The following is a 13,583-nucleotide window of genomic DNA, read 5'->3' as shown; positions in this document are numbered from 1 at the left end:
AAACAAGGACACGATAAGAAAAGAAAATTACAAGCCAATATACCTCTGACAAACACAGCATAAATGCAAAAATCCACAGCAAAATATTAGCAAACTATATTCAACAACTGATCACAAACCATGATCAAGTGGGATTTATCTTGGGATGCAAGGATGGTTCAACATCTGCAATTTAATCAACTGTGATACACCATATTAACAAAATGAAGGATAAATCCTTCATCATAATAGCAGATGTAGAAGAAGCACTTGACAAAAATCCATTCATGATTTAAAAAAAAAAACTCTCAGAAAAGTGGGTACAGAGTAGATGTACTACAATAAAGGCTGCATATGACAAGCTCATAGTCAACAACTACTCAACAGTGACAAATGATCAAGAAGAAGATCTCTCTAAGATCAAGACCAAGACAAGGATGCCCACTCTTGCCACTTTTATCCAACACAGCACTGAAGTTCAAGCAAATAAAAAATAAAAGAAGTAAAATTGTCTCTGTTCGCAGAAGACATGATATATAGACAGTTTACCAGTGAACAACATGGATTTGAACTGCATGAGATCACTTATATGTGAATTCTTATCAATAAGAACCAACTACTGTATTACACAATCTGTGCTTGATTGAAGCCTTGGATATGGAAGGCTGACTATAAAGTTATACTCTGATTTTCAACTCTGCAACTGGCACCCAAACCCATTCATTGTTTAACAGTCAACCGTAGAAAACTATAAAGAATACACCAAAAAAACTGTTAGGATAAACAAATTTAGTAAAGTTGTAGGTATAAAAACAATATACAAAAATCTACTGCATTTCTATGCACTTAACAAACTATCAGAAAGGGAAATTAAGAAAACCATCCTATAAAGTCAAGTCGCTCAATCACATCCGACTCTTTGCAACCCCATGGACTATACAGTCCATGGAATTCTCCAGGCCAGAATACTGGAGTGGGTAGCCTATCCCTTCTCCAGCGGATCTTCCCAACCCAGGAATTGAACCAGGGTCTCCTGCATTGCAGGCGGATTCTTTACCACCTATCAGGGAAGCTACTAGTAACAAACTATCAGAAAGAGAAATTAAGAATACGATCCCATTAACAACTGCATAAAAAATACCTGGGGGAAAAAAAAAATACCTGGGAATAAATTTAACTAAGGAGGTGAAAGACCTGAACCCAGTACACTTAAAGTTTTCATACAAGACTTCAATGAAAGAAACTGAAGAACACACAAATAAACAGAAGGATATGCCATGCTCAAGGACTGAAAGAATTAAAATTGGTAAAATGTCCACACTACCCAAAGAAATCTACAAATTCAATATAATGCCTATCAAAGTTCAGTGACATTCCTCATAGAAATAGAACAATCTTAGAATTTATATGGAATCACGAAAGACAATGAATAGCCAAAGCAATCTTGAGAAAGAACAACAAATCTGGAGACATGATATTTACTAACTGCAAACTGTATCAAAATGCTTTAGTAATCAAAACAGTATAGTACTGGCATAAAAACACATATAGATCAAAGGAACAGAATGGAGAGCTGAGAAATAAACATACATATATATATATATATATATGATCAATTAATTTAAATATGAGAATATAAAAAAGGTAAAAGGATATTTTCAATAAATGGTGCTGGGATAACTGAACAACAGCCACATGCAAAAAGAGGGAAAGTAGAAAACTGTCTCTTATCACACATCAACTAAAAATGGATTAAAGACTTCAATGTAAGATCTGAAAACAAGAAACTCCTAAAAGAAAACAAAAGCCCCTTATTGCTTATAAGATGAATGCTGGACATTAGTCCCATCAATTATTTTTTGGATTTGACATCAAAAGCAGAGGCAACAAAGGCAAAAATAAACAAGTGGGACCACACTAAACTAAAAGCTTCTGCACAGCAAAGAAAACCATCAACAAAATGAAAAGGCACTTTTGGAAAGGGAGAAAATATCTGCAAATCATATATATGACAAGGAGTTAATATAAAAAATATACAAACAACTCATACAGGTCAATACAAAAAACCAAGTAGTCCAATTAAAAATAGGCAGAGAACTGAATAGACTTTTTCCCAAAGAAGACATACAAATGACCAACAGGTACACAAAAAAAGCGCTCTATGTCACTAGTCACTAGGGAAATGCAAATTAGTATCATCTCACATCTGTCAAGAATGGTTAGTATCAAAAATACAAGAAATAACAAATGCTGACAAAGACGTGAAGAAAAGGGAACCCTGTGCATTACTGGTAGAAATGTAAATTGGTGGAACAACTATGGAAAACAATATGGAGATTCCTAAAAAAATTAAAAATAGAACTACCATATGATCCAGCAATTCTACTTCTATTATGCATTGGAAGGAAACTTAATTACTCAAAAAGATATCTCGCACCTCCATGTTCACGGAAGCATTATGTACAACAGCCAAGACATGGACACAATCTAATTGTAAATTAACAGATAAAAGGATAAAAAGAATATGGCATATATGTACATGTAAGTATGTATAAAGATTGCCGGAAGAAATATCAACAACCTCAGATATGCAGATGGTATCACTTTAATGGCAGAAAGTGACGAGGAACTAAGTGCCTTTTGATGAAGGTGAAAGAGGAGAGTGAAAACGCTGGCTTACAACTCAACATTCAAAAACTAAGATCATGGTATCCGGTCCTATCACTTCATGGCAAACAGATAGAGAAAATGTGGAAACAGTGTCAGATTTCATTTTCTTAGGCTCCAAAATCACTGTGGATGGCGACTGCAGCCACAAAATTAGAAGACGCTTTGCTCCTTAGAAAAATAGCTATGACAAATCTCGACAGTGTATTAAAAAGCAGAGACATCACTTTGCTAACAAAGGTCCATATAGTCAAAGCTATGGTTTTTCCAATAGTCATGTATGGATGTGAGAGTTGGACCATAAAGAAAAATGAACACTGAAGAATTGATACTTTTGAACTGTGGTGCCAGAGACAACTCTTCAGAGTCCCTTGGACAGCAAGAAGATAGAACCAGTCAATCCTAAAGGAAATCAACCTTGAATATTTATTGGAAGGACTGGTGCTGAAGCTGAAGCTCCAATACTCTGGCCACCTGATGTGAAAAGTTGACTCACTGGCAAAGACCCTAAGGCTGGGAAAAATTGAGGGCAAGAGTAGAAGGGGGTGACAGAGGATGAGATGGTTGGATGGCATCACTGACTCAGTGGACATGAGTTTGAACAAACTCAGGGAGATAGCTATCAACAGAGAAGCCTGACGTGCTGCAGTTCGTGGAGTTGCAAAGAGTCAGACATGACTGAGCAATGGAACAACAAATATGTGTTAGATAAACACACAGATGAATGGGTAAAGAAAACATGGGCTATACATGTATATATGTGTATAAATATATTTATTATACACACACACGATGATGGATAAAGAAAATAAGGTGTGTGTACCCATAAGTATATACATACTTATTATACACACACTTTTATATAGACAATTACATACACACAATAGAATATTATTCATTTAAAAGGAGGAGGAAATCCTAGGACTTAAGACTCCACACTTCCAATGCAGGGGGCATGGATCTGATCCTTGGTTGGGGAACTCCAGCATGTCACATGGTCAAAAAAAAGGAAATCTTGCCATTTGTGACAACATGGATGGATCCTGAGGGTATCATGCTAAGTGAAATAAGTCAGACAAAGACAAATGCTGTATAATCTCATGTACATGTGGAATCTAAAAATAAAACAAAAAAAAAGAGTAACTGAACTCATAGATACAGAAAGATTGGTGGTTGTCAGAGGCAGGCAAAAAGGGTACAAAAGGGTTGGTCAAAAGGTACAAACTTCTAGTTATAAGATAAAATCCTAGGTATATGATGTACACCATGCTAACTATAGTTAACAATACAGTATTGAATATTAGAAAGCTGTTGAGAGAGCAGATATAAAAAGTATAATTCATTTAAAACTACTGAAAGAAATTCATATTAGAAAAATAAGATAATGGATCCATCATGGAACAAAAAATTCAATGTTGTGAAACTAATAAGGAAAAAAGGGGAATATTAAGTTTTCAAAGACTAGAAAGAATCCACACAATTTCACAGTACACCTACTTACATGGCATAATAAACTCCTGTGAGAAGTTGCACCATAAATTCGGGATCCAACACTATTCGACCACAGAGTTCCTTCCACTGTTTTTCGTGTTGCCGTGGAAACCCACTCACACAAACCCTAGGAAAATACATTACTTAAGTGTGATTTGCTGATTCATTAAATAAAATATTTTTGTTTTTATAAGTTCACATATTCAACACTTACTGAAATATTTTTTAAGTACTTGTTATGTGTCAGTCACTACAATGGGCCTATGCATACAGTTGTAAATAGGTAAAAAGATAAAAAAAAATCTATACTCTCACAAAACACACATTCTAGTGGACTATAGCAATAAAAGCAATGAAATGAAAAAGTGAAAGTTGCTCAGTCGTGTCCGACTCTTGGTGACCCCACAGACCCCACCAGGTTCCTCTGTCCATGGAATTCTCCAGGCAAGAATACTTGAGTGGGTAGCCATTCTCTTCACCAGGGGATCTTCCCAACCCAGGGATCAAACCTGGGTCTCCTGAATTATAGGCGGATTCTTTACTGTCTGAGCCACGAAACAAGCCCTCAAAGCAACACCTTTTCTCAAATAGGTATCTCTTTCATAATCCTCCTTCTCCCTCTTCACAAAAGAAATGCATAACTTTCACACGTCCCAAATTTTATCAGGATGGATTAGTGGATGATACAGAATTCTCAAAACAAATTTAAAGTGTCATAAACAATCCTCTATTTTCCATCTCATTAAAAGATGCTTCCAGAAAAGTTATGTTTAATAATTAGCAGAGATGTTACATACCTCTACTATTTTAATAAATTAATTTATTAGAATAACTGCAATGGTGAGTTCAGAAGAAATTTTTTAGTGTTTAGTGCATTTTGGTCTCTGGCAATATTTTTATATTTTAATTTACATATTTTCTTTGTGGCAGAGGTTTATAATTAGTTGATCAATAAAAGATCTTTACATATAACGGCACTATATTAGGACAAAATTTATGTGGATAAAGTGCAATAGATACTCAATTTTAAGGAGAAAGACTACTAAAGAAAGACTATTTTTCATTTATTCCATATATGGATGATGGTATCAATTAGATCACTGTGTATTTACATGATATACATTTAAAATAGCAATTAACAATTATTTATTATGTTAATACATACATACTGGAAATCATATAATTTACAACTATTTAAAAAAGAATAAAAAAGTTAAATGTTAACTTTAATGTTTAATTTAAATGTTAACTTAATGTATAAAGGCTATAAAGTTTTTCAAAATTCATTAGGGGATATGTGAGTAAAAATTTGAGGACTACTAAACTCTATCATTTGTTATTAAGGAACTCTGTAAGATGCCATACTAAATGTTACCTATTAGAGATATAGCAAATTTGTTTAATTGAGCCAAAAATAGTCATCTATAAATAAATTTATCTGTAGCTATGCAGTAAGTGCTTAAACAACATACTCTCTTGATAAGAACATGTAGGTTAGAATAGATACATGTGTATGTATGGCTGAGCTCCTTCCCCTGTTCACCTGAAACTATTACATTGTTGTTAATCAGCTATACCCCAATACAAAATAAAAAGTTTTAAAAAAACAAACAACATGTAGATGAGACAAGAATTCTGTTAGTCATTAATCTTGTTATTATACACAAGTGGAAATAATACACTTTAAAATAATCTACAAATCTATAAATCAAATTAGCAACTAATTTAGATGGGCCTACCTCCAATTAGCAAAAGTGAGTTTTGTTATAAATAGGACCACAGTTTCTTCTCAGTAATACACCAGTATGAACCTGTGCAAAGCATTTGTAGTAGTGGTTGGGGGTGGGGCATGCAGGGCTGATCCTCATGATACCTTCCTGGTATTGACACCCTTATGTCATCCCCTCCTCTTGAGCATGGGTGGAACCTCCGATTTGCTTGTAACATGGCAAAGGTGATATGATTTTCATGCATATATGTACATGATTATGTGATTATATTACATAAGACTGTAGTGCAACATCTCTTATTTCTCTGCTTTGAAGAAGTGAGCTGCCATGCTGTAGGCTGCCTAAGTTGGGAGGCTCACACGGCAAGGAACTGACACTGGCCTTCAGCAGACAGTCCATACAAAATTGAAGCCCTTAGTCCTACAACTATAGGAACTGAATTCTGCCAAGATAAGCGTATAATTCCTCAAATGAACCTCAGATAAGATGGCAACTCCAGCGGACATCTTAACTGCAGCTTGTAATACCCTAAGCAGAAGGCCCAGCTAAGTGACACTTAGATTCCTGACCCACAGAAAACTGAAATAATAAATGTATGCTATTTTAAGCAACTAAATTCATGGCAATTTGTTATGAGGCGATAGAAAAACTAATACAGCATTTAACTTTCAGGGGGTAGAGAAGGCTCACCCTTTTTATTTGCATTTCCTCAAATACAAATCAACTGGGCAGGATAAATTGAGTGTTCCTTCTGTAATTAAAATTCCCCTCCTCTGTCTCCAAACCCATTTATATTAATTTTTTTCAATGGTGGAAATAAAAATTTTAGTTCAGGTCTGTTCAAATAATTAGAAATTCTGGTTTGGTAAAGATTAGAATATACAAATATAAATGAGATATACACATAATTCATGCTACTGCTAATCTTATCCAAAGAAGAGACAGTTATTTGTGAGATACAAAAAGGAAAAAGTTCACATTTCTTTACTTTCTCTATACAGAAGACTATTTATTCAAAACACTCAAAGTAATTTATAAAAACTGGCATCCAGGCAGTGATCCAGTGTAACAATAAACCACCTTGGACCTAAATCATCTTGGCTTAGCTTGATGTTGAGCCACAAAATACTTCTTTAATACTGAAGTATTTTCAAGAAGTCATGCTGTATGAGGAATGATAAGGAATTCCTACAGGAATGTAAGTTCCCTGAGTTTTGTTTACTGCTGTATCACCAGGGGTTAGAACAGCGCCTACCAGCGAGAATGTGCTCAATAAAAATGTATGAAATAATATAAGTATTCTGCTTACCTGGAGCCCATTCGGCAAAGAGACTGGTAAGATGAAGCAGGCATATACACAATAGCAGAATTATAACATAACATGAGAAAACTCAGGACTTCAAACCTAGAAAAAACAAAAACAAGGAGAAAAAGATCACAAATAATTATTTCTACTTACAGACTGTAGTAAATGATTTCTTCATTGGATGGTTATAACAACAATGCCTTAATACTGACTTTAATTATTTCTCAATCAGATGATTGTAATATCCTCCTCAATAATTCCCCTATTTCCACTTGCCTTATTAAAGGTCATAGCACTTGCTGCCATCTTTATTTTCTTCCTCAAAAATCCCCATCATGCTTGAATAGATGACTCCTCTATCTGCATTAATTCACTGTTACTATTGACTGCATCGTAAAGCCCAAACTCATCAAGGCATACAAGGTCCTTTAAAAATCCACCCTCAACCTACCTCTCCAACCTTATTTCCCTCCACTGTCTACCACATACACCATAGGATAACAGTTTTCCTATATCATTCCATGAATAATGCCATAATCTTTCATAATTCCTTGCTTTTACTGATGCTACCCTTTCTTACTACAACACTTTTCACTTGGAAAACCCCTACCAAGGTTTCAAATCCTGGCTCAAATTTTAATTTCAGACATAAAGACATTCTTAATTCTCCCAACTAAAACAAACAAAAACTGTTCATTTGTATAGCTCTAATACAGTATTTATCCCACTAAATCAGTTCTCTGTCTCTACCTCTGTTTTATCCATTCAGTAATAAGCAACTTTGGGACAGAGACCCTAATTTACTCATCTCTAACTCTAGTGTCAGACACGGTGTTTAAAATATTATTATTGCTCAAATAATTTTTACTGAATGAATAAATGAATGCTTTCTTAATCTGTACAATCACTAAGAAAGTGGCTCCTAAGCCTGAATGCACACTATAGTTATTTCAGGACATTTTGGAATAATATATTCCTGTGTCTCAACACAGACTGACCCAATTAGAATCTCTGAGGGCAGGACCCAGGAACACAGTACTTCTAAAAAGCTTTCCATAGGCAGTGAAGAGTATATTGAAAGTCTTTGTGCTACTTCTGAAATATTTTAAGTCAGAAATTATTTCAAAATGAAAAGTTAAAAATTGAGTTCAAAGTATGACACAGAAGCAGTTCACATCTTCAGATCCTTCCTCCTTCTCTATGCTGCTAGGTTCATTGAAGATTTATTTTCTGAAACTGAAGACTTATTTTCTGAAAGGATAAAAGAGAAATTTCTACCAGGGAACCACCAAGCACAATTGTGGTTTGGGCTGGAGTGGGGAGGATGGGAAGATACTGAAAATAGAAAACTTAAGTAGAATAGGTCTTACTGGATACTGAGACCTCAAGTTTTCCTTCCCCACTTGACCATCAGAATGCTAGCAGGCCTCTGGTTAAGAAACTAGAAGAGTTTTCTTTAGAGAATTTGACCACCCTAAAAGGAAAGACTTAAAGATACGGACTTGGGAAGTTCCCCAGATGAATGGCCCAGTGAGAAGTTGTGAAGTTCATACTCAATCAGCCCCTACCAACATGGTTTTGGCGTCTCATTTTTTTAAATTCCCTGCTCTTAAACATAAGTAGGGAAAAATGGATTATCAGACATCTGATGAACTTCATTAATAGAAAAATAAGGTCAAAATAAAGAAACAGGGGCAGGGGAACACAATTTGGAGCACACAATAAACATAAAAGAGAAAAAAATAACTTTAAATAAAGCAAATTATCATTAATATTCTAAAAAATGAGATGCTGTTTCAAAAATAAAAAAACAACAAAAAAAAATCCAAATAGGAACTATTTTAAAAGACCATTCAGAATATACAAAATATGATGTATTTTGTCCATATCTTTAAGTCTTTCCTCTTAGGGTGGTCAAATTCTCTTCCAGATATACAAAATATGATGACAGAAATTAAATACTCAGGAACAGAACTGGTGGATGAAGTTGAGGAAATACCATAAAAAGTGAAGCCAAAGGAAAAAGATACGGCAAATGGAAGAGGAAAGAGTACCACAACAGGAGCTCCAAATAATAAAAGCTCCACAAGCAAGATAAGAAAAGACCAAATAAATAAAGGACAAATAATAAAAGACTAGGTAAGATGGAGAGGCTAAACTAATTAACAAAAAATAATTAAGCAAAGTTCCCAGTCTGAAGGACATGAGTGTCCAAATTGAAAAGGCCCATGTACTGCTCAGCACAAACAGGAAATAAACTCACACCAAGAAATACCACATGGAATTTCAGAATACTAGGAACAAAGAATGAGGATACAGGGTGCAAGAAACAGTGGCTCCATCCACACAGGAAGAAGACAAAGGGAGTTCCCAGGGTAACAGTGAGGGGAAATACCAAGATAACAAGTAAACGCCGGGTAAAGCGGGAAACACAGGCCAGATCGCAGTAAGTTGAGGCTCTGCGAGCTCCTTTTTCAGGAAAATAAAATTGAGAAAATAAGTGGTATAAACAAAGTTTTGGAAGGCTACGTAAAAAACTGATAGAAAATTTACAGGGTTAAATTACAAAGCACATAGTAAACAAAGAAAACAAAAGGTCAAAGATGAACTTCAAGGAAAACAAAAAGATAGCAGGAGAGGAAAAGTAACCACTTACAAAGCTCAGCTCTGAATAGTTCTGGTGAGCAATGTTCATTCAAGGGGTTTCCCTGGTGGCCCAGTGGTTAAAGACTCCACAGCCCCAATGCAGGGGGCATGGGTTCAATCCCTGGTTGGGGAACTAAGATCCTGCATGCTGTACAGCATGGCCAAACAAAAAAAAAAATCATTCATAATAATGAGAAATTTAAATAACGGATTCTCCAGAATTACAAGATAACTATACTGAGAAGAAAGGACGAGAGGTAACAACCTAAATTTTTATCTTTCATAGAGATAAATTATTAGATAATGCCCCAAAGTGAAACATTTTAAGGCAGTAAATTACTACGAAGATGGTAAATATTAACAGCAAGATTTTTCAACCTCAGCACTATCGACATTTTGGCCTAGATTGTTGTGGGGGGCCGGCCCAGGCGTGGTAGGACGCTGAACAGCACTCCTGACTTCTACACTTGAGATGCTTATAGCAGTCTTCCCTCCCACTCAGCTGTGACAATCAAACAAGTCTCCAGAGGATGACAAACGTTCACCGAAGGGGCAGAAGTGCCCTGGTTGAGAACCACTGGTTAAAAGCTGTTACATATAGGAAAGGAGAAGTGGAAGGCATGGGGAGCCAGAGACTGCAGTTTTTCTTAATAATCTCTAGAACTAATGCATGTTTAACTTTGAAAAAAAAGTGTGTATTTCTGACATAGCTGACTGTACAAAAAAGTAAAACATATAGCAGAAACAACAGCACAATGATATACCATTTTCCATGCCCACTAAGATAGATATAAACAAAAAGATTGGAAAAAAAAGAGTAGGTAAAGACGCTGAGAAACTGGAACTATCACACATTGCTGGTGGGACTACAAGTCAACGTGAAAGTGAAGTCGCTTAGTCGTTTCCGACTCTTTGCGACCCCATGGACCGTAGTCTACCACGCTCTTTCGTCCATGGGATATTCCAGGCAAGAATACTGAAATGGGCTGCCATTTCCTTCTCCAGGAGATCTTCCCAACCCAGGAACTGAACCCGGGCCTCCCGCATAGTAGTCAGACGCTTTACCATCTGAGCCACCATGGTACACGATTCTGGAAAACAATTATGTCTCTTCTCATACCAAACGTGAACCAAAGTAATTACAGCTAGCTATTAAGTGTAAATTAACAATTTTAACATCTACAGTTTTGATTATTACCGGTTTTGTGCAGTGAATGTTTCCCTCTGAGGATGAAGATCACTGTAAACAACCCTGATGAGATCATGCTGACACAATGCCCCTTCTGTCAAGGCCATGGATCCAATTGTGGAGGGCTATAAAAACAAGGTAAAGTATGAGATTGTGTCTTTAAAATAAAGTAAAAATCTGTAACATAAGGATATTTAATTCTGCTTCAACAAAAGGCAATTCAGACCATTTCTTCTTCTCTTTCAAAACCTCTTCAATTTTTCAATTATGTATGTTCTATAGCTCCTTTTAAAACATACATACGATATATAAAACTAAAAATACACTGTTTTGGTTTTTGAAATATTATGGAATGAATCTATATTTAGGACACAGAAAAAGAAAAGTTGCTTAAAAGAATAAAGACTACAAATGCAATAACTTTAATTTGCTTCCAGAACTCAGAGCACTCTTGGGGACTATACATTCAAGCCCGGAGGTATGTCTAACTTCAGGGAGGCTGGTACTCTCATTAATCTTACATTAAGAAAGCAAGGTGTAGAGAGTTATAATTGCATACTACAAACAAGAATAAATATTATGATCAAAAGTCTCTTTAATAGTGACATAATTGATTTCATGTTTCTAAAGTTAGAACCATCAATTTGTAAATGTCTCACTACCCTCCATTTTATTTTATAACTTGATACACAAACACAGTTACAATCTAATATTCAGAAATGTTCTACGCTAAAATCAGCCTTGGTTAAGTAAGAGGCATTCTATTTCCAACGAAAAACAAAGTCCCAGGGGAATTAATTAAAAATAAATAGCTGCATTGAGCTATGAAGCAACTGGATACTGTTTGCTTTGAATCTAATTTTTAGACTACTAGTAAATTAGTTAATTTAAATGCTTTCCTCACAACTTTATGCACTAAAGGCCTGACAGACAAGAAGCTTGATTCATAACATATATCCTTAAAGAGAGCAGGCAGGAGTTCAGGTCAATAGGAGCCATCCACCTACATAATTATTAGTGTTCTCACAATCTTCAACCAAATAAATACTGGAAAAATCAGAAGTGTAAGGTTACTGAATATCTAGAATGCATCAATCAAACTACTTTAAATGGAAATGAAATAATTACTGTGTTAATATTCTTCTAAGTAGTTATTTTCCTAAAAAATAATAAAAAATCAATCTAACATAGATCATTTCTAATTAATATGGATGATTTTAAAAATTTAAAGGAATATTTATAAAAATTCATATAATAGAAAAGACCAGCGATGATACTGGTAGAAGAATAAAAAAGAAATAAACCAGAACTAGAGGAAAATTTTCCAATAATTAATTTCTATCTCTCCTGACAACAGCTCAGCTTTATATCACTAATAACAAACATCTACATTTAAAGAAATAAATCTGTAAAGATGTGTTAGGAATAATTTATCTCTAGTAGAAACTGACTTTTGCTAAATATATTGATAATTTTAAAAAATTTTACCTCTCCAATCTTACTTACCTCATGGTATATTGATGGTTTGGATAAGGAAGGGATGGTAAAAGACAGAACTTTATTGTTTCCATCTTTATCAGCAATTTCCTACGGTAAAAAAAAAAAAAAAATCTAGAGATAATGAAATAGTCACACAAGTCTATTAAAAAAAATAATAATTGCTTTCTTAATTTAACAAATATATAATTGGCAATTGAGGAAGACTTTTAGAAATGGTAATAAAAATATTATTACCCTTGTGTATCTTTAACCAATTAGCAAATTTGAACACTTTGGTAGTTGACATGCTTTGGGAGACACTGAGAGATATAATAATACAATTAATCAAAAATACCATGAAAATAAAGACATGAAATAGGCACACATATAAATCCTCACGATAAATTTGCAGGACAGCCAGGGAGATTACAAGTAATCACATCTTTTAGTAGAAACTAGCTGAATTTAAAAGATTAATGGAATGATAACAGAGACGATTGGCAGAGCCCTGGCCCTAGGATGACATGCAAAACTGTGAAGTGTTCCACATTTTTAGAATAGGAGAAAATATTTGCAAATGTTACAGATAAAACATACAAAAGCTCATACAGCTCAAGAACAAAAAAACAAACAACCGAACTGAAAAAAGGGAAGACCTTAATAGACATGTCTCCAGAGAAGACATACAGATGGCCAGTAGGCACATGAAAAGATGCTGAAAGTGCAAGTCGCTCAGTCGTACCTGACTTTTTGTGACTGCATGGACTATATAGTCCATGGAATTCTTCAGGCCAAAATACTGAAGTGGGTAGCCTTTCTCTTCTCCAGGGGATCTTCCCAACCCAGGGATCGAACCCAGGTCTCCTGCATTGCAGGCAGATTCTTTACCAGCTGAGCCACAAGGGAAGCCCAAGAATACTGGAGTGGGTAGCCTATCCCTTCTCCAGGGGATCTTCACAACCCAGGAATCAAACCAGGGTCTCCTGCATTGCAGGTGGATTCTTTCCCAACTGAGCTATCAGGGAAGCCTCAACATCATTAATTTTAGAGAAACGCAAATCAAAACTACAACGAGGTACTACCTCATACCAGTCAG

At 35.2% G+C, this 13,583-nt stretch overlaps 1 protein-coding gene and 1 non-coding gene across 7 annotated transcripts in view; one reads left to right on the top strand and one right to left on the bottom strand.

The window, feature by feature from the left end:
* The window catches only part of FAM126B (family with sequence similarity 126 member B), a 65,540-nt gene that overhangs the window by 16,032 nt on the left and 35,925 nt on the right, over positions 1–13,583 (bottom strand). For all 6 annotated transcript variants that reach the window (XM_043446081.1, XM_043446082.1, XM_043446083.1 and 3 more), the window contains 4 exons: positions 12,515–12,595; positions 11,018–11,133; positions 7,177–7,272; positions 4,148–4,264 (listed from right to left, as the gene is read on the bottom strand). In XM_043446081.1, coding sequence (XP_043302016.1) covers positions 4,148–4,264; positions 7,177–7,272; positions 11,018–11,133; positions 12,515–12,595 — 410 coding nt within the window. The remainder of the gene's footprint in view (positions 1–4,147; positions 4,265–7,176; positions 7,273–11,017; positions 11,134–12,514; positions 12,596–13,583) is intronic.
* On the top strand, positions 12,940–13,041 carry LOC122426999. Its single transcript, XR_006265339.1, has one exon. It is a non-coding gene; the product is annotated as a U6 spliceosomal RNA (small nuclear RNA).

This window comes from Cervus canadensis, chromosome 24 (assembly GCF_019320065.1).
Source record: "Cervus canadensis isolate Bull #8, Minnesota chromosome 24, ASM1932006v1, whole genome shotgun sequence".
Taxonomy (NCBI): Eukaryota; Metazoa; Chordata; class Mammalia; order Artiodactyla; family Cervidae; genus Cervus; species Cervus canadensis.
Note: the sequence above shows the minus strand (reverse complement) of the source record. Positions and strands in the feature narration are given on the sequence as shown.